Source organism: Leptinotarsa decemlineata, unplaced genomic scaffold (genome assembly GCF_025532065.1).
Source record: "Leptinotarsa decemlineata unplaced genomic scaffold, Ldec_3_MD MMD2_tig00001064_RagTag_RagTag, whole genome shotgun sequence".
NCBI lineage: Eukaryota > Metazoa > Arthropoda > Insecta > Coleoptera > Chrysomelidae > Leptinotarsa > Leptinotarsa decemlineata.
In genome coordinates this window covers 758092-779629 of record NW_027412558.1, presented here as the reverse complement: position 1 = coordinate 779629, position 21538 = coordinate 758092, and the positions used below count along the sequence as shown (strand labels likewise).

General features: G+C 35.2%; 1 protein-coding gene across 3 annotated transcripts; it reads right to left on the bottom strand.

Annotated features, from left to right (window-relative positions):
• Positions 1-10670: 10670 nt before the first annotated feature.
• Positions 10671-19577, bottom strand: trbd (ubiquitin thioesterase trabid). Of its 3 annotated transcripts, none has more exons than XM_023173406.2 (10): positions 19423-19577; positions 18558-19130; positions 18049-18211; positions 17687-17927; positions 17355-17554; positions 15689-15959; positions 15157-15401; positions 14627-14862; positions 14416-14564; positions 10671-12951 (listed from the first exon to the last, which is right to left on the bottom strand). In XM_023173406.2, exons 2-10 carry the CDS (start codon positions 18978-18980, stop codon positions 12873-12875), a joined length of 2007 nt encoding a protein of 668 aa, XP_023029174.1. In that variant the 5' UTR covers positions 18981-19130; positions 19423-19577; the 3' UTR covers positions 10671-12872. The 3 variants fall into 3 exon arrangements, with proteins under 3 accessions (XP_023029174.1, XP_023029173.1, XP_074031593.1); XM_023173405.2 differs by having other exon boundaries at positions 19335-19569; XM_074175492.1 differs by lacking the exons at positions 10671-12951; positions 14416-14564 and having other exon boundaries at positions 14639-14862; positions 15157-15421; positions 19335-19575.
• Positions 19578-21538: the final 1961 nt, after the last annotated feature.

Here is a 21538-nt window from a genome sequence, read left to right as displayed (position 1 = left end):
TATATCAATCATCACAAAAAGAATTTATAAAATTTGAGATAATCAAAATGAAGAATGACCCGGAAACAACCGAAATATTTCACACACAAACGACAATGTATTGAAATTTGGAAATATTAGGTTAGGTTATACCGTTATCGCTTATTCTGTATGGCAATCGACTATCATTTTCACTGTACATGTGCACTAGTGAGAAAATTGGTACAATTATGTATGATCCATACAACAAATCAATAGGAGAGTATATTTATTTAAATTGGGATAACTTTCTCAAAGTGAAGAATAAAGTTAAAGTGTAAGTTTGTTATACGAAGCAACCATAAGGTAAGAAAGCTAATATTTTGTCAACTTCCACTTGTTAGGTACATGTTATTTTTTCCACAAAAATGTCCATTGGAAAATGTGCAATTCAGCAGCTTATAACTGTCATTTCCTAATTGTTAATTGTTACTAATCAATCCTGCATAAATTCACTTTCACAAAAATTGTATATCTGTTTTTTTCGGACAGCTCAATGGAGTATCTCTCTGCCTCTGTATATTCGAAAAAGCAATTTGTCTCAATTTCATGTCGTTCAGGAAGGAAAGGTGCAGTAAACAAGTAAAATTGCTTGGAAAATAGTTTGCACGTGCAGGCGAACAGTTATTTCAGAAGATGAAACTGCAAAAAGGGGCGGTAGTGTATCCAGTGGACTGAAACGAGTTTAATAGTTTGAAAAATGATAAAGGACTGAAGGGACGCGATATCAGGTTTGAGCTAGAACTGTCACGAGTTGTTCATTATATTTCTATGACATACACGTAGGTGGACTGTTAAAAACATGAGGTAAACGTTGAAGTTTCTACAATTTTTGTATAGAGATGGAGAAGTACAAAGCCATTATTATTAGTTAGTTAGTTGTACTGTTTCTTTTTCACGATATCAAGTTTTCACATTAATATGTATTACAAAAATGAATTCTTTCTGAGATCAAAATAAGCAATTTCCTCTCAGAAACGTGTTGTTTTCAGTATTTATATTTTTTCTGATACAATGAGTATTTTCTGTAATTATTATCAGAATTTCAAGTAAACTCATTATTAATCATATATTCAATTGAAATGGCATATCTTTTTCGAAAGCTTTCATAAATATACGAAATTTCTCATATTTTTGTTCTTATCATTGCCCAACTGATTGAATTATGTGCGCCACTGTCGGTGGAGGGGAGGTCACAGTCTATCGCAGGTCTAGTCTAACCCCTTAACCCGCATGCCGTCGAATCTAGCGACTTCAACCCAATGTGTTGTTAAAATTGGTTTGCTGAGTCCATTTATTTTTTACAGCCATGCTTCTGGTCGGATTAAACCACTTGTAGCGTTGAAACCGTTGAAAACTAGCCGCTATTTGCTCCCTGCATTTCATTTTTATATTTATTTATAATATACCACAAAATCTCAAGAACAAAACGAACTTAACCGTCACATTGATATTGGAATAACCGCATGGGTGAAAACTACACGTAAAATAATGAATAGTACTTTTTTTTTATTTCTTACATTTTTTTCAGTGTTTTTTTCAAAATCGATTAAAAAAGACGGTCGTCGCGTCACTAACATTTGATATAAACTTGGCAACACTCATTCAATTGCATAAATTAATTTTCTTCTTCTTCCTGTATTCATATCATTCTGAAAAATGCGTGCGATATTGCCAACTTGTGTTTGAGATCAATTTCAGGGTTAGTTCCGAAATTGGTACATTTCGTATCACGAATCAAAAATTTCATATTTGGAATTTTGTTTAAGAGATAATTGATTGTGTAGTACTCATTGAATAGTCATGTCGTGTTATCATTTATGTACTTTTTTCCGCTCTACAAAAAACATATGCCTTTTGAAACGTGGTTTGAAAGGGGGGTGGTAAATGAAAAAAATGTGGATCGTACTTCCTGATGAATGAATCATTCTCTTATAAAACTAACGAAATGATATTCATTTTGAAGTTTTCCCAACAACGTCCACATCTTCATCTAGCCGATCCAATCTCCATGATAAATAGGCTTTCAGTAGGAACACTTCGAGAAATCCTGGAATATCAAGAGAGATTCCTCATCGTCTCTTTTCGAGCGCAACACCCTCGCTAGAGTGCTTATGTCGGATCAAAGCTTTCTGCTACATTTACATTTTGTTCACCTCACAAAATAAAGTGTCTCTTCAACTGTTTGAAAGTGTATGCAAATCACAGGAGGCCAAGTTCTTTCTGTATCATTTAATAAATAGGTTTTACTTTGAGGGATTTACTGCGTTAAGAGCCGATGTTTAAAATGAAAAACTTATAATTGATTAACTTACTGCTGTTATGTATATGATTCAAACTATTAGAAATATTTTAGATTTCGTACTGGAAGTTCTGGATTAAAATGATTGTATTGAAAACAATTTCCTAACACCGTCGAGAGACCGTAAGATAAAAGAGTAAAAGATAATTTGGCAGATATTTCGTCAGAGAACAAGTTATAGGTCATAAAAATTCGAAATGTCAAAAAAATCGTTAATTTCTAAATACAACTTGCTATAATAGTTGAATCATTTCAAAGATCAATTTGCTCATGTTCTTTAATGAAAACCTATTGTTAGCGAAGCAGCGCTGCCTGTCAATATTCGCAGTAGTAAATGGTTTCGCTAATAAATCACTCAGAAATAAATAACCACAGAGATAGACAGTAGTTTCTCAAGTAGATCAGTCTGGCCATACAATGTGAAATCAACAGAAAAAATTGATCACCACTCACACACATAAAAACACTATAAAAGAAAAATCTAAATTTCTCTCGCTATCTCACAAAACTCAATATAGACTCGAATATAATCTTTTATATTGCCTATACTTTGTAAGAGAGTCCTTTTCTGTCCCATGTTATACATAAGCAATAAGAGATTTGCCGCAGTGCAAAGCAATAAACGCGACAGAAGAACCTAATGGTGGTCTTTCTAGATGGTATTAATCCAAACGGCATACGTGACAGAAATTCAAGCAGTTACGTCGGCGATGGTGTATAAAGATTATCGATGTTATAACTGGAACACGGTTTCATTGTTAATTTGATATTTGATACGGCTAGTGTGAGTTTGGAATATTCCACCAACTTTTATGTATACGGAACGTAAAGATATCACAAACAAACTGTAATTCGCTCGGAGACGGAAATGCTGTAAAATATATTATTCAAATTCAAATAAACACCAGGTGCAGTACCGCCATCTCTTTTCTGGAGTTTCTCTTAGTAGGCTACGCTCACAGAGAGTATATTGGAAGTGAAACAAATAGAATAGTGATCACAGAACACTGAAATTTGAACTGTTACTGTATCCCGATCGATTGTTCTCACTATTGAGTTCCAACTTCAGATGTTATTAAATTAAATTTCAACTTCTTTTCTTCGAACAAATCTGTGAAGTATGTTTTGTTATAATTCCGGAAATATTTAATATTTTATGGAAAACTATGTTGTTGTCAAAAATCAAGTTGAAGGTCTAACATTTGAATTCGCAGATATTCATAATATTTTTACTATGTTTTATTCACGAGGAAGAACACATATTGAATGAATGCAAGTTGTAAGTAGGTCTAAAAAATTACAAGAGCAGTGATTTAGCACGTCTACCTTGAACTTACAACCAGCATTTCTCTTAGAGAAATGTATTCTGTAATATAGAACGCAACTTCACCAACTCGGCTCCACTATTAACAACAATTCGTCAAATTAAGAGCAAGTTATACAAAAATAGTTGTAATCGAATTCAAAATGGAATTGTTCAGTCAATAATGGACTGAACATGAACTTTCATAATTATTTCAGTAGTCCATCATATTTGAATTTCATCAGTCCGAACCAATGAAATTCATCATTCAAACAAAAGTCCATCATATTTTTTAGAATATATTTATGTGCTACCCAATGAGGTTATAGTAGGTCTGTATTCCAATATTTCTGAAAATTTCAAGTAAACTAATCCTCCCTTTACTTTTTATGAAGAATGTCGACAGTTTGCAGAGACGATGGATTCAAAAAAATTGAAATGAATTATTGCAGGAATCCAAACCCAGCAATCCTTTTGACGTGTACTATCGCTCGTCATCGAGTTTCTCTCACATGCACAGAATTGTAAAATGTTCTATGTCACAAGTATAAATAGTGAGGTTATGTGAATATATGTTTTAACTTAGAGAAAATAAAAAGCATAAAATCAAGATCTTTTCAAATTTTCATAGTTTTCACTTTAACAACCTTATAAAAATTACAAAATGGAATACGAAATACAAAATCTTAACAAACTTAAAAAGTTGGAAGAAACTCTTTTGCAGCTAATAGATAAAATCGACCAAGAAATTATTAAAACTGATGTTGAATGGTTGCAGTTGAAAAACATTTCTGAAGTGGCAAATAATCAGGCTGATACCAAAATGTCTACATCGGAGAGCCCTAATATTCTGCCGAAAGATTCCAAGAGAAACGTTAAAATGGAGTTTAAGGAAGAATTTTATTTTAATATGTCCCAACTGGAACTCATTCCATGCAGATCCACCAGGATACACGATTTAGAAGAATTTGATAGCGACTGAAATTGTAACAATTGTGATAATAATAAAGTGTTTATTGTCAATAGGATCCTTTCAGAAATGTCTGAAAGAACCGATAAAGACTTCCAAAGTTTTCAGTAAAAATTGATTTCATTACAATGGCCTGAATGACATTATTAGGTAGCCATGCAGAACTTTTCATACAGTAAACCATAACATTTCGACATATTAGCAGAGAGGTAAAGTATTCATCTTGTACAAAATTATTTATATGAAAGAAAACATCAATTTGTATATACATGAGTTGATTTAAATCTCGAATGGGAATCATTTCTTGTGGCGTACCTTTCATTTATATAAATTATATTTCAAAAGTCAAATTTGAATGGTGAAGAGAAATTATTTGTTGATGACACAACTTTGGTCTATTTTGATAAAAACGTAAGTAAACTGAAAAATATAATGAAAAGTGACCTTTCAAGCATCTGGTTATATGTTCATGCATAAAAGACTAATGCCTGGTGTCATTGCAATAATTGTGGAATCAAATATGGAAATAATTCAAGGTCTTTAGGTTTATATATTGATAATACTTTGTCATGAGGTATACATATTCAAAATCTGAGGAAAAGAATATCATCAGTCATTAGAATTCTATATAAGATGAGATTATTCTTATTGTCATAGTATTTATTTCTTTGGAAACAGCCTAGAAATGTATTGAATGTTAATTCATTGTTCAAAACAAAGGTCAAATTTGAAACAATTATAAACTTTCCAATATGTCTATTTCTCCATTTCCATAAATTATACAAAACCTAGAAATTTATTAGAAATCCATTCATTGTTTAAAAAAAAAGTTAAATTTGACAAAAACTAAAAATAATTATATTTTTATAATGAAATTTGGAACAATCATGAAATACAAATCAATTCAAAGAACTAAGATTATAAAAAAAAGGAAAGAAAAAAAATCACATCAAAGGTGCTGCTTCGTTCCCTTCTGTTCATAAAAGAGGACATATGCCTCATTGCTCACTAGTGATTTTGGCGAAATTGGGAACACGTGTGAATCGTTGTATTCATACCACGTACCACTATATGGGTGTCTGCAATATGATGTGTAATGTCGTTGTAAGTAGTCCCACTGTGATTTGAAAGTGCATATAGATTATAACGACAAGGAGCCACATTGTCTGCTGCATAACTGCTCATATCTAATCAATCTGAAGAAAAGTCAATGGAAACATTTATATGCCTCTGAACCTTTCCGTCGGAGAGAATATAAACTTCTGAATATGTCTATTATAAACTCTGAAAGTCGCGCCATTTGAAAACCTTTCAAATAAAAAGTATGGTAGGTAAAAATTCACTATTATTCAGTTGGATAACAATATATAATAGTCTGCATAAATACCAAAAGAACGTTAATTCTTCCACCAAATACAAGAAAATATCTGAATAAAAGAACAACGGTCAAATTTGACAAAATAAATTATACAAAACCTTAAAATTTATTGGACATCAATTCATTGTTCAAAAAAAGGTCAAATTTGATATAAACTGAACATAAACTTCAGTATATATCTATTGTAAAGTTATATATCTACTGTAAAGTTATTATCATTACTACTTTTGTTAAAACTGCACTATCATGGGGGCCGCAACCAGGAAATCTGATCACCTGAAACATCTCAGGTAGAATTACTTTTATTTCTAGAACACAATAATAAGAATCATAATCTTCCCTACCTCTATTCAGGTAGTTTGTTTCTCAGGCACCATATAAACGAGTCAACTCTTCAGAAATACACAGTTATTCGTTTCTCATCATTCAGTATGGAAGAGGAAATGAAAAGTTTCGCCAAACTTCGTAAACTAGAACAAATCCTCACGCAGTTTTTAGAAAAAATCGACAATGAAATCGATAAAACAGAAGTGGAGTGGCTGAATTTGAAAAGCATATCTGAAACGAAAAATTGCCAAGAGTTCTCAGGACCTGTGCCCAGCAGCTCAGGTGCTTCGAACGTTTCCCCGAAAGAAATCAACAAAGAAAGTGAAGGTCATACAAAAAATCCCAATAGCAGCGGTGGAAATGTAGCTAAATGGGAAGATTTCAAAATGGAAAACATGGACTTTCTTGATGACATTAACTTGTCACTGGAGCCATCTTGTGGAAGAACAAAAGGTCTCTATGATTTAGGAGAAGTTGATAGTGACTGAAGCGTTTTCGTATTTTCTGATTGATGATTTTTGTGTAGATTTTTTTAATGAATTGCCAATAAATTACTCCATTTTTTTAGAAAGAATTTAATTCAAGCTGGAGCCTACCTAACAAAGCAAGTCTCTGAGCTTTCAATTGACCACCGGTTTTTCATCATAGGTTAAGTTTAAATTTTCTTTATATGAGAAACTACAGACCTTTACACTTTCCGGAAAAAGAAAATTATGAAACCAATATTATTCGTTAGTTTCATAAGAAATTAGTTCGTTCATCCGTAAATAACACCCAGCATTTTCCATTTCGAAAGAAAGTCAGTTTCAAAACTGACTGACATAATCTTTGAGACTCACCACCACTCTTTCAAACCACGTTCCAAAGTGTATATCGTATTTTGTGAAGCAGAAAAAGTACAAGAATGAATGTACGACATAAATATTCAAATAGTTATCCTCAATTAAATAATCTCTTTTACGAAATTCCGAATATACAGTCTTTATGGGTCTAAATTGCGGAACAAACCAGCCAAATAGATCTCAAAAACATGTTGGCAATGTTGCTCGCACAGTCAGGACAAAAAAGCAGGAAAAAGAAGAAGAAAATGTATGTAATAATGAGCTTTACGGTTTTTCTAAGTTCATATCACATGTTAGTGACGTCACGACCTTAGTTTTCACTCGATTTTGAAAAAAATACTGAGAACAAAATTATAAAGAATGTTGATATTTCAATGTCAATTATTTATTGGTCTCACCCTCGTCTTTCTATTTTGTTTCACATTGTAATTATATTGGTATAAGTGTTCCTTAATTTGATAACTTGATGCAACCGGAAATGCATCAATGTAGTAATTCGTGCTTTGTGGTAATAGCTTTGTTACAAAACATGGTATATACCAGAAGTTGTAACCCCATGATCGACACGACTGAATGAAGGCAAAAGTCAAAAACATAGAGGGAGTTCATAAAAGCGAGTGTTTTATTTATTTTGTGTTACAAACCAACACAGCTTTCAGCAAAAAATATAAAACGAGCATAGACATAATAATGTGGACTGGACGTGTCGTCACTTTCACATATATTCCATCTGCGGATCACACAACGTCTTGGCCACTACGTCATAACAGCACAAAACATCGTGACGTAAAGTGTATGAGACGTAATGCCAAGACGTGAATCTCTTCATCTTCTTTTAGTTGTTGAAGTCAACGTTCTCTTTTCAATGGCCAGTCCATATTTATTATTGTCACTGGAATCGAGGTATGTACTATTATACGAGTAGTTTTTTTTAATTAGGAATCACACGTTCAAAGGTAAGACCTCGTTAGTCCTTCTTAGGGGCCGACAGCTGGTTAACGGAAAAACTGATTGTAACCTAAGCGGTTATCCCATTACCAGTAGAAAAAAAAATTGTTTCACCTGGAACATGTCACCTTTCCCAGTCACCAGACCTGCAATACTATTTTCGACGAGCGTTTCACCAACCAGAATAGCGTGTGTTGAGAAAAGTATTGCAGTTCTGGTGATTGGGAAAGATACTTGTTTTGGATTCTTTCTAGACGAGTCTTTCAATTGGAAAGTACATTGTCAACAATTGACATCAAAAATTGTCTTTTTTAAGTTTCTCCTCACCAAACTTACAGTTTCAACAGAGAGTCAGTTGCTCAATATATTGTCGATTTTTTTTGGCTCTACCGCGTCCAAAGATATAAAAAAAGGCAGAGGAACTTTCAATACTGTTTCACATTCGTTATAATCTGATATAAACCAATTTGCAAAGCGATTTTTCGTTCATCAAATTACTTTTTTTAAATACGGACCTGCATACATAGCTGAATTTATTACAGTAACTACAAAATTCGACGTATTTAAAATATAAAGCGGATGATGAAGTATAACCAACGAAACGTCGCACTGCAAATTGATTTATATCAGATTATGACATATATGAAACTGTATTGAAAGATCTTCTGCTTTTTTATTTTATTTTAACACCTTTTTTTAGCTTCACCTGTATCATTATTGCTTGATCTATTCGCGGGCAGATGGCGCTGTACGTAACCTCCTTGGTATATCGACATCATTGCTTGATCTATTCGCTGGCAGATGGCGCTGTTACCTCCTTGATATAATTCAAACTTTACATACACACATCGGAAAAGTCTAGGGATATTTTTAAAAATGGCAATAATTTTTTTTAGATCGCTTTAGGGAAAAAAAAGTTGACGGGTGATTATTAAACGAATGTAACTTACAACAAAATTTATTAAATGGTCAAAAATACTGCGCATATAAGCAAAACTAAAAAAAAATATGGCTCTTCTTTGGCACCCCGAAAAAAAATCATAATACAAAAAAAATTGGAATAAGTTCAAAGTATGGCCCCCACGCTGGTTTATTACGGCCCTACATCTATCGTGCATCGACAAAATGAGATTGTCAATGTCTTGTTGAGGTACATTTGCCCATTCAGCGATTAAAAGCTCTCTCACTTGAAATGTTGTGTGAATGTTCCCCATATGCGGAGTAATTCTTCGTTGAAGCATGTCCCACACATGCTCGATGGGATTCAGGTCCGGTGATTGTGCTGGCCATGGCAATACATCAACTCCTTCGTTGGTGAGCCAGTCAGTCACTAGACGCGCGACATGTGGACGAGCATTATCGTGCATTAGGTGGAAGTTTTCACCAACAGCACCAGCAAACGGACGGACGATAGGTAGAAGAATGGTGTCGAGGTACTGTCGAGCTGTGAGGGAGCGATTTGGAAAAACGAGATCGGTTCTGCCGCCGATCATGATTCCGCCCCATAGCATTACTGTACCACCTCTGTATGTGTGGACTTCCTGGACGTGTCTCAAACGTTCATTATTTCCAGGTCGTCTCCACAGTCTTACTCAACGAGAATCTGGATGAAATCCAAATCTGGATTCGTCTGTAAACAAAACTGTGGCCCAATCATTTGCATCTCAGTTTTGATGTTCTTGACACCACTCTAATCTTCTACCGCGATTGCCTCTCGACAAAGGTGGACATCTAAGTGGCCTTCTGTTGTGGAGATCTGCTTCATGCAGTCGATTTCTGACAGTATCACGACCAATGGTTACCTGGTGCGTCTGCTGCAACACGTTAACCAACTCAGGTGCTGTGATTGTCGGTTGTCTTCTTGCGGTTAAGACCAAAAATCGGCCTTGAACTGCAGTTGTAGCGCGTCCTCGCCCTGGATGTTGTTCGGCTGGACTGCCAGTTTCACGGAAACGCCGCCACAATCGACTGATAACACTTTGGGAGACCCCAAACGAAGAGCTACATCATTTTGTCGCATGCCACCTCGAAGAAGCCCTACAGCTCTATTCATCTCAGCCAATGGTAAGTGATGGCGTTCCATGTTGAAGCACAATATTTCCAGTTTAATTGCTGAGCAAGAACTGCATAGAATGTACAAACTCGACACTTTCAGATTATTCATTTTAGCCGAAAACTTGATAAAAAGATTAGTTACCGTTTTTGCAGGCTTTGTTCAACCCATAGAAATCTACAGGGTGGTCGAGTGTACCAATTTAATCGAAATTAAACGACCTCATGCATTTATTTTTATGATATTCAGTATGTTATAAAAATATCCCTAGACTTTTCCGATGTGTGTACTTCTTCATTTGAGAAAAGTATTTTTTTTCATTATTATTTATTATTATATCTCAAAAACAATCACTGATATTCTTGGTCTGAAAAGAGATTATTCTGGTTTCCCAAAGGAAACTTTTTCCAATTTAAGCGACCCTTTAGGTCTTACTGTTTTCGATACAGCAACGGTGGGATCAGCTGAAAAAAAGGCCTGGGTATAGAAACTGGGGATACAAAATTCAAACTAGAAAATGAAAAAACGATTGAATTCAAATCATTTATTCTCTATAATATATTTTAATAACAGTGTGTTAACAATGTAATATATAGTTTATTCAATAAATCCATTTAATCCAATTCAATACCTCAATGAGAAAACCTAGTTTAAAGAGTTGTATTTGAAAACAAGTTTGACATCGGCAAATTGACTTCAATCTCAGAAAATCTTAACAGGCGACCACTTACACACTCCACATCACTGACCATCAACAACAACGAAAATAACATCCCCAACAAAACAATAAATATTAAAGCACTTACGAAAAAATACAAATTAAAAACGGTTAGATGTTATTTCAAAGCAAGAGTATGAAAGAGTATGCAATATTTGAAAAAAAAAACAGCTGAACTGGCATATTTCATATGCTTGAAAATATACTGATGGCGTCTCGGCTTGAAGAAACGTTACAAACTCTGAAATGGTACAAAAATCACAAGAAAGTAAAGCTTTTTGGTAACTTTTTTAAGGAATTACATCAACATCTAGCCATTTTAATTTGTACGTTAGGAGAAAATATAGAACCCCGTTATTTTTATATATATTTTTTATTTGTACTTCAGCTACCTATAAAAATAATTAAGTCCTACTCGGAATACAAAAAAATCTATACAACTTTTGCATAGGCAAGATGAAGATAATACGCTCACGTGTAAAAACTCATCAGCAGAAATATGCAACTCAATGATCCTCAGTGCAAGTTTATTATGTCCCTTTCTCTATTTACACGAGACCGGGTGCAAAAGTAATCGGGAGGGGGGGCACACTAGAAGGAAAAAAGATGTCGATTGTGCAGAGTCTCAACCGATGAAATTGATTGGGAACACCTCAGTGTAGACAGTCGATTACTTTGCAAATGAACCGTGTGTAATTTTACACAACCAAAATGAAAACTTGTATTACATGTAAAGCTGCAAATCAATCTGTAAATTCGAATGTAAAAACTTGTACGGATAGATCGCAAAATTCTATTAATAAATATACATAAAGTTGAACTTTTCTCGTTATAAAATTTACAAATGGAACCTTTTAAATTCTATTCGATGGCACAGATTGAACCATCAACACAAGTTTACGTTCCTCCACTAAAGATTGAAAAAGCAATATGATTTCAATCTGTAAAATAACCAGTTTCAATTGATTAGACTGTAAGTTGATGAAATTAATAATTACACATTTATACTTTATTAAATTTGATGAAACTGTTTCAAATATTGATTGCAAAATTCAATCTGCAAATATAGGTAATAGAGGACCTTTTATTCGTCATAAAATTTACGAATTGAACCTTTCAAATTGTATTCAATGGCACAGATTGAACCATCAATGAAAGTTCTAGTTGCTCCGCTCAAGAATGAAAAAGCATCAATAAATATATTTGTACAATTTTTAGTGTGTAAATTTACTGACTGAACTCTCCAATATTGTTGATCAATCCATTACTATAATTCAACTTAAAAAAATCAGATTTGATACTTCCTATATCATACACTAAAATTAACAAATGAAACTATGAATTTGGAGGTGGAATTCATAAATGTAGTTTCAGGGTTTACATTATTTACTATCAATTACATCTAATTTACAATTCTCAGATTGAAATAAAGCGCACTCCATTGATTTTACAGATTGAATTATCTTTTTTGTGAATTGGAGTTTCCTACAAAGTTGCGTTATCAATCTAAAAATTGATGAAAAAAAATCACTGGTTGTGATTTGTCGACGAGTTTACTAGAAATTGATGAAAAGATCACTGATTGTGATTTTGTCAATTTAAGTTTTCCTTCAATTGTTTGCCAATCATTTCAGACCAGTCTGAATATTTTGTTAACTGTTGCAACTTTTGCATTTAGTTAGTTGCCACCAAATTTACAGATTGATAATACTGTTATTATTAAAAACAAATTCAAAATGTTGGTATACGAGGAATATCACAAAATGAATCACAGTTGATTTGAAAATCTTTTCAATGATCCTGTATATGTAGACATAAAAAACTGAACCGATCCATGAGTTCAAGTGATCCCCCCAAAACAACTTCAGCTCGGTTAGAACAAGCGTTTTACTGATGCACCCGACTCGACATTATATCCATCTAATTTTCTCCTTTCTGAAAAAATTTCGATACATTAGGTACTAAAGCATCACTACTCGTTTTGTGTTATCGAAGCACGAATTTCAGCCTTCGCTATTCGTCGTCCGTGTCTCCTTCGCTCGAATAATCCTGAATGGGAAGAGGCCTCACGAAAGGCGCTGATGTCATCTGCCTGAAAATGAACGATAGCTCAGGAGAGGAATTTAAAAAAATCAAGAGAATTGAAATCAGGTATCAGTGCAGGCTATCATATTTTCAAAATCAAGCTGCTTGAGGTCAGGTGAATGTGCAGGCCGTTGCAGTCTTAATACTTCAATTTGAAAAATCAAGAAGGCTGAGGTCAGGTATCTTTGCAGGTTTGATATTTTGATTTTTGAAAATCAAGAGGATTGAGGTCAGATGAAGGTACAGGTCGTTACAGTCTCAATAATTCAATTTGAAGAAATCAAAAAGGCTGAGGTCAGGTAGCTTTGCAGGTTTGATATTTTGATTTTAAAAAATCAAAGAGGACTGAGGTCAGGTGAATGTACAGGCCATTAGTTTTAATGCTTTGATTTGAAAAATCAAGAAGACTGAGGTCAGGTGGCTTTGCAGGTTTAATATTTTGATTTTAAAAAATCAACACGACAGGGGGTCTGGTGAATGTGCAGGCCGTTACAGTCTTGATGCCTCAATTTTAGGAATCAAGACGACTGGGGTCAAGTGGCTATGCCAGCCTAATATTTTGGTTTTGAAAAATCAAGAGGACCGAGATCAGGTGAATGTGCAGGTCGTTACAGTATTGATGCTTTAATTTCAAAAAAATCAAGAAGGCTGATGTCAGGTGGCTAAACAGGCCTGATATTTTGGTTTTGAAAAATCGAGAGTATTGAGGTCAGGTGAATGTGCAGGCCGTTACAGTCTTGATGCCTCAATTTCAAGAATCAAGAAGGCTGGGATCAGGTGACTATGCCGGCCTAATATTTGGGTTTTGAAAAATTAAGAGGACTGAGATCAGGTGAATGTGCAGGTCGTTACAGTATTGATGCTTTAATTTCAAAAAAATCAAGAAGGCTGATGTCAGGTGGCTAAGCAGGCCTGATATTTTGGTTTTGAAAAATCAAAAGGACTGAGATCAGGTGAATTGCAGGCCGATACTGTCCTAAGGCTTCAATTTGAAAAATCAAGTAGGCTGCTGTCAGGTAGCTTTGCAAGTTTTATATTTTGAATACAAAAAATCAAAAGGACTTAGGTCAGGTTAATGTTCAGGCCGTTAGTCATAATGCTTCATTTTGAAAAATCAAGAAGGCTAAGGTCAGGTAGCGGAGCAGGCCTGATATTTTGGTTTTGAAAAATCAAGAGGACTGAGGTCAGGTGAATGTACAGGCCGTTACAGTCTTAATGCTTTAATTTGCAAAGTCAAAAAAGCTGAGGTCGGGTAGCTTTGCAGGTTTGATATTATGATTTTAAAAAATCAAGAGGACTGATGTCAGGTGAATGTACAGGCCTTTACAGTCTTAATGCTTTAATTCGAAAAATCAAGAAGGATGAGGTCAGGTGGCTATGCAGGCCTGATATTTTAGTTTTGAAAAATCAAGTGGACTGAGGTCAGGTGACCGTCCAGGCTGTTATGGTCTAACATTTTAATTCTACTTACGACAATCTTCTGTAGTAATTCAGCCATTCTTCGACCATTTGAGCAACCAACAACGGTCTTTTATGCAGCAACTGTTGAGCAACCAGGATGCCCCCTTCGGTTTCACACACGTCCAACCACTGACGAAGGATTGCTTCCTCCCTGCCCAACTGAAAAATGAAATTGGTGAGTTTTGGCATTTTTCCCCCCGTCGCCACAAGACATTATTTACCTCTGATTCTGTTAGGAAATGTATCGGCAGAATCTTCCGCTCCCTGTCCATCAGAGGCAGGAACGTGCTCCTCATGTGGTCCGGATTCATGTTACTGTGCTGGAGGAGAGGCCGAGAATCGATTCTGCTGTACGGTTCAATTGGAACTAGGGCTGAGAAGTGGCCTCTGGTGTACCCCAGGGCGATCGGGGTACGTATACAGAAACTTTGTTCCCACAGCAAAGGCAGGTAGACTCCTAGAAGTGGTTTTTAAGAGTTTTACTTCTGCTCTCGTAAATGGTAATTTTTTTGTTTAATGCAAGTATAAAACCAGTCGCCTTCAAATTAAAAATATTAAGAAAGATGTTGAACAATGAGGAACCTAAAATTTTTCATTGGGTAACTTCATAATTCAATATTTTTTCCTTAATTTGTAGATAACTCTTACGACAAGAAAGTATAATATAATCAAGTAAATCAGTTTACAAAATTCAACTATTGACTGCAATGACTTTTCAAAACAAGGACCGTACCAAGAATTAGAAACTCACCTTCGAATCTGGCATATCCGATGGCTTCTCCTCTGAAACTTTTGACGAACTTGACACCGTAGACGATGATCGGGCGACGGAGGATATGCGCCAATGCAAAAACGTGTAGTTGTTCAAGACTTGTGCCGGGCTGGCTAGCGAGCGACAACAAGCTTGTCCAATCTTCTTCCCATTGCCCCTCGTCCAAGGAGTATTGAAGGATGGAGGCGTGGCTTGACTCGTACTCTTTCCATCTCGGATAGAACCTTGAGAACCCAATACGACACTTTACGTGAAACAATGGAATAATCAAAAACATGAACGAAATAATAATTTATTTTCCAAAGGCAAAAATGAATTCACTAATTGGGAAATCAATAATTACACGAGGGAGTCTTTTAATGTGACAAAGTTTGAACCATTAGAATACGATTCATACGATATGAAAACTAAATAAAACTGAAATTGATCATAACAAAAAATCTAGTCTTCGGTCTTTGGACCAGTACAAAGCATATCTGGAGTGACATTTTAAACTTGAATTCTCACTTACACATGTCCTCCTTGGGCGAGACTTTCGGCCAGAGCCCTCCTGAGCATGTTGTCCCTGTCGAAGACTCCCCAAGTAGCCTGCATGACTGAATCTAGAAGGCAGTCCCCTGCAGATCGGTTCCACAGGGCGTACAGACGAGATCCCAGTCGAACGGTTATGTCTAACGACCAATTTATGACAGCAGGATCCGTCTCCAATTGCTCCTGGGCATCTTTGTCGAGCAGCTCGGAAAACAGTTGATCCTGAACGGAGGGGGGTAATTCGTCAACTTCTGAAAGACAAAATCATTTCACAACCTATTTGAAACAGCATTAAATTCAGTTGATATACTGTGTGTAGAAATCTAACATGTAATAGTGGATTCTGAAAAATCTTACTTCAACTGCCCCTTCCCAGTTTTTATTTTCCGTTCTGTCACCCCTTCTTGCCTTCATACCTATTTTATCGCCATTCATTCTCTATTTTTACAGCTTGTGGCTCTTTTCATCTCTACCTCAGTCTCTGCTGTGCCTCATGGATCAATTTTGGGGTTCCTTTCATTTTATATTCTCTACCTCTCCCTATTCCCTCTTATTCATCATATCAGTTTCCAATTTTATTCACTTTTTCTTTTCTCTGGATTCTCCCTATTTATCCATCTCACCAGCATCAGCTTTTTTCTATGTCACTGTCCACTTCTTTGTCCTCTTTACTAACTTCTGTCTATCTATTTCTCTGTTCTTTCCTTCTGAATCTCATGAATTATCATTTCATCTGTCTCCTGTCTCTCATCTAGCCCTGCCTGTTTTTTCCAATTATTGGTTTTTGATCTGTTATTCTGTTTTTATCTCCCACGCATCAAACCCCATTCTTTGCCTATCTTTCCCATCTTCATATCACTTTGTTTGCTTACCTTCTCCACTCCCATGTCTTCTATCTCTTTGATCTCTGCTTTCTGCTACCCCATTACCTCTGTCTCTTTCACTATTTTCTTCACCACGTCTCTCTTTTCCTTTTTTTTTGAAGTTTCTATATTATTATTTGTTCCTTCTCTCCACCCCTGACTCCTTTATTTCCTGTTTTCTCTCTTCTCTCTTTGTATTGCCTTTCTTTTTTTCTTCTTTTTCAACTTTCATTTTTATATTTCTCTTTCTCATCTTCTTTTTCTCTTCTTTCTCTCGCCTCTTCTTTTTATCTTACTACTTTCGCCCTTGCCCTTCTTTATCTCCATTCTCTCCCTTAATTCATCCTTCTCCCTGCCCTCTCAGACCTCTTTTTCTTTTACTTGTCTCCTTTCTTTTTACACCCTCTTTCAATTCCCCTTTTACTTTTCTCTCCTTCCTTTAAAATCTCTCTTTCCTCTCTCTTCCTACTGAAACTTCTCTTGGTATCTACTATCTTTTTTCTCTCCTTCCTTCCTCAGGTTTTCTTTTTTTTCTGCTCTCTCCCCCACTTCTTCTATATCTTTGCTCTGTGTGGCCTATTTTTCTTTCCTTCACATTTCACTTCTCTCTATTCATTTCTCTCTCTTCTCCTTTTTCCCTCTTCTCTCTTTCACACCTCTCTACCAACTCTCTTTCTCTCCCTATCATCAATTTCAATTATGCAATTAGGGCCGCACATATTTAATGGTATTTGAATGAATGAACTGTCAAAAACACCTACTTAATCGTATTAATATACTAACCTGCAGGTAACGTGAAAGTGGGAAACTCCGTTACGAAATTGCAAGGAAAATTCCCTTTACGCAGTCGAATGGTAGAAGCAAAATGTCTTCTGATATCCGCAGCTAGATCGGGGGCTACGTAACTAGGGACACGCTTGACTCCAGATCCAGATCCTTCTATTTGAGATAGTAAGACAGACAGCAAGTCTTCTCTTTGAAATCTAAACAAATAATGAGTATTTCTGGATCAATGAATTATTAGAAAAAATATTATCAAAGAGGAAATTCGTGAGTAGAGTAATACATTGCTCAAAGCTCCAAATAGGACCCCGAGGGACTCTTTATTTCAGTACCTTATAGCTAAATGAACCAGAGTATGTCCAACGTCGAAAGCAGAACTTCTATTCAGGATGGCGACTTCAGAAGCTGTAAGTGTCCTAGCTGGGTCTCCACCTGACGACAGATAAGCTTCGACGGGATTGGGGTCACCTTCAATGACCCCCATGCACGCGTTCAACCATCTCCAGTCAGCATTACGTCTCATGTGTCTAGTTTTACGTTCGTTCTCCAGATTATTAGGACCCTGACCAGAATCTAGAAGAAAATGTATATGGAATGATATAAAACTACTTTGTCGTCTAAACAGACAGTTATAGATCTTTTAATTTTTGAAGAAAAAAGGAATTCTTACGGAAAATATAAAGTATGGACTCACCAAGAATGTAATCCTTAAATTTATCATCTTGATTCAAGTCAGTATCGATTATTCGATCAGGAGAAGGAATTATAAGACTAGAAGCTTGGGATCTTTGGCTGCTGTTTAGAGTGCCGCACATCGCACACTTTGGCGATTTTGGCCAGTTTTCGTAAGTACATGTCTAAAATTAAGAAATAATAGAATGACTGACACTACACACAATTTTCAGAACTTTTTTTTGTTCTAGGGCCATCTTTAACGCATCTGAATAAAAGCAATGAAAAGCAGTGCAACATTTTGAATTGAATTAAATTTTGTGCTAATTTTTGACATTTGAAGAAATCCATATGTGAAAATAGATTCGATTCAAAAGTATCTACTTCAGATCAATAGTTAAAAATAAGTCAAAACTAATTATCATCTGTTAATATCCAATATTCCTCAAGCAGCGATATTCCGCAAGCAATATTTCTAGGTCCACTTTCATTTTTAGAAAGGGAAAAGCAACAATAGAACAATATAAATACCTGACACATCCACTTCGCCTGGGACGTCCTCCTGGTGTTTTCAATGTTCGTGAGGCTAGCTGGGGGGCTGTTATTTCTTGAACGCGAAAGGCTTTGCGCTAGATCAGAATGCTGGGAGATTCGAAGGGGCTGAATATGTTCGTGCAGCGTGTTGCCGGAGAGCGAAGTCGCTCCACAAATAATACACGTGTTTGACAGATTGTAGGTGCACTTCACACATTTCGATTCGTTATTTTCTAGGGGACCGGCAGCAGAGCCTATCGAGGAGAATTTCTCGTCTGCATTTATCTTATCGCCGTGCAGCCGGTATATGTCTTCGCTGACGAAAGGTTTGGGGCCTCTGCACATGGTGCACTTTATGGAAGATGGGTAGTTTTCGTAGGTACAGTATTCGCAGGACCATTTCTTTTCATTATCACTCATCTTAGCTGTAGTTTTATACCTGAGCACCAAAAAATGGTTCAAGCGTACTTTCTATGTCATGAATTTATCATGCTTATTTGATTTCAATTTGTGATTTTCTATTGTCCAATAAACTTCAAAACAATTAACTAGACATTATTATTTTGGAACCTAAAACAAAAATTTGGATATACACCATACCACTGAGAAAGCTGAAATGTAATTTGGCATGTTTTTCAAGGAATATACGTATGCCAAAGTCTAAATATATAAACCCGAATGCGAAGCACTTTCCAACGAACGACAATCACTCGAAAGGTTAATAAGAATGTTAACCATCAACAAAAATCAAATATCATTCAAGTACTCCCTCACCTTCAACAATATTCATGAAAAAATGTATTGTAATGAAGGCACAGCGGTACAATTTACGTGTTGATTTGCAAACAAATAATTTGGATACCATTTAAGAACGGGAAATCCACCAAAGAAACAGTAATCACTAAAATGTCAAAACATAAATACTGGTTTGACCTCACAAATTCACTCAAAATTCGCCCTCCTGTTTTCTTTTTCTCATCGCAAAATAGGCAAAAAACAATGTCAGTTGTCAACGTCAACCGTCTAATTATAGCTCAAGTATAATGCTGAAAGCTTTGTTCGCTTGTACTAATAGGAAAAACGCATGTATTTTTTTTATAATCAAATAATTGACGTGGTCTTCAGAAGTCTACAATAGTGATGGAGATTTCTCCAGGTTCACTGTTTTTTTAATATGCTAATTTGATGATAGTCTGCAATGTGAACTTGATTTAACCTTGAATTAGAATAACTTCCCACTACGACCATAATTAATTACCAATAACAATGTAATCGACTTTAACCATAATGAATTAACAATAAAAATGGAAAAATGTTTCCATTTATGTGTGGAATTTTTAAGTGAAACACGGAAAATATATTTTCTTGGAAGTGCACGTAAGGCCAGAATTCTAGGTATAGAAGCTAGAATTATAAGGTTTTTTTCCGTTTAAGATTTTAGAAACAAATCAATTTTTAAATATAAAAAAATATTTCAGAATTTTGGTTATGCTGCCATCTCTTGGTCAAAGTCCAAATTAATACTCCAAAATTTTTTTTTTTCTGACAAACTGTAAATTACAGGTTACTTTAAAAATAGTTTATTCAAAATACTCCTCGTCCGCTCAAAAGAGGACGCCACCAACAAATTTCTCTATTTGATCTAATAATTTTTGAGGTTTAAAGAAAACTGGATATTCTCAGAAGTGCATACAATGGTTGATTTCGAAGTGCAAAGTTGCAGTTAGTTTCTTTTCACCCTCAACGATTCCCAAGATATATTTGAAAAAAAAAATACTTTTAGAGTTTTGTTTATGCTGTCATCCGCCGACGCACGAATAGTATTTATAGTGATTGAGAAAAGTGCTTGTTTTGGATTTATTCTACGTCAAAGGTTCCAAGTTTACCTTTTACAACGGGTTTCAGCTTGAAAAAGTGGAATTCATTTTCTTGAAACTGCACCTAGGGCAGGAATTCTAGATGCTGAAATCAGAATTGTAATCGTTTTTTCCTTTGACCGTTTTCGAAATAAATTAGTTTTTCAGCGTAAAAATAACTTTGAATTTTGGTTATACCGTCATCTCTTGGTCGAGGACCAAAGTATTGCTTTGAAATTTTTCTATTTCGACAAACTGTAAATTACAGGTTGCTGTTTGAATAGTTTGTTCAGAATATTCAACGTTTGCCCACAAAATGACGCTACCAACAAATTTTATATACAAACTGTCATTTTCAGGGCAAAATAAATATCCTCAGAAGTGCATAAGAGAATGTGATCTTGAGACGCAAAACTGCAGCCAGTTTCTTTTCACTTTTGACAATTTTCGAGATAAAATTTGTGTTATACCGTCATCTATTGAAGAATTATCTCACTAAACTATCAGAATTCTTCACTCGTATCAAACAGCTGGTTAACGGAAAACAGATTTCAAGCTATAAATTACAGGTTCCTTTCTATATCCCATAGGTTCAGCTTTCGTCCACGAGATGGCGAATTGAACATTTTTGTAATTTAACACTTGTACTTGCCCTGCACCTTTGTATTGTCATTGTATAGGTATTACAGTTCACATACAAACCCTGTACACAATCCAGAAGGAACTGCAGCGGTTATTTTTTCGTGAACTGATATTCTTTGGAAAATTTGAATTATCCTTTAAAATAATCACAATTCATTATATCTGAATTTTGAGAAATGAAGATTTTTATGACTATTCAAAAGACATAACATGAGCATATGAAGTATTGAAGGAAGAAATCAGATAAGTGTTATGAAAAACAGTATCCAAAACTTTTCAGCGTACATTTTAAATAACACATTTCAGGTCCAGACGCTGAGAGAGGAGTTTAAACATATATTTCTCTATATTTCAGGTTGAATGTTAGCAAATACTGTGCTTTTAATTAATTCATCTACATTATTCGTCAAACGATTCACAAACGCTTGAAACTCAATTGTAAAACGGCCATCAAACGGCCATCAATAAAAACTCAAAAAA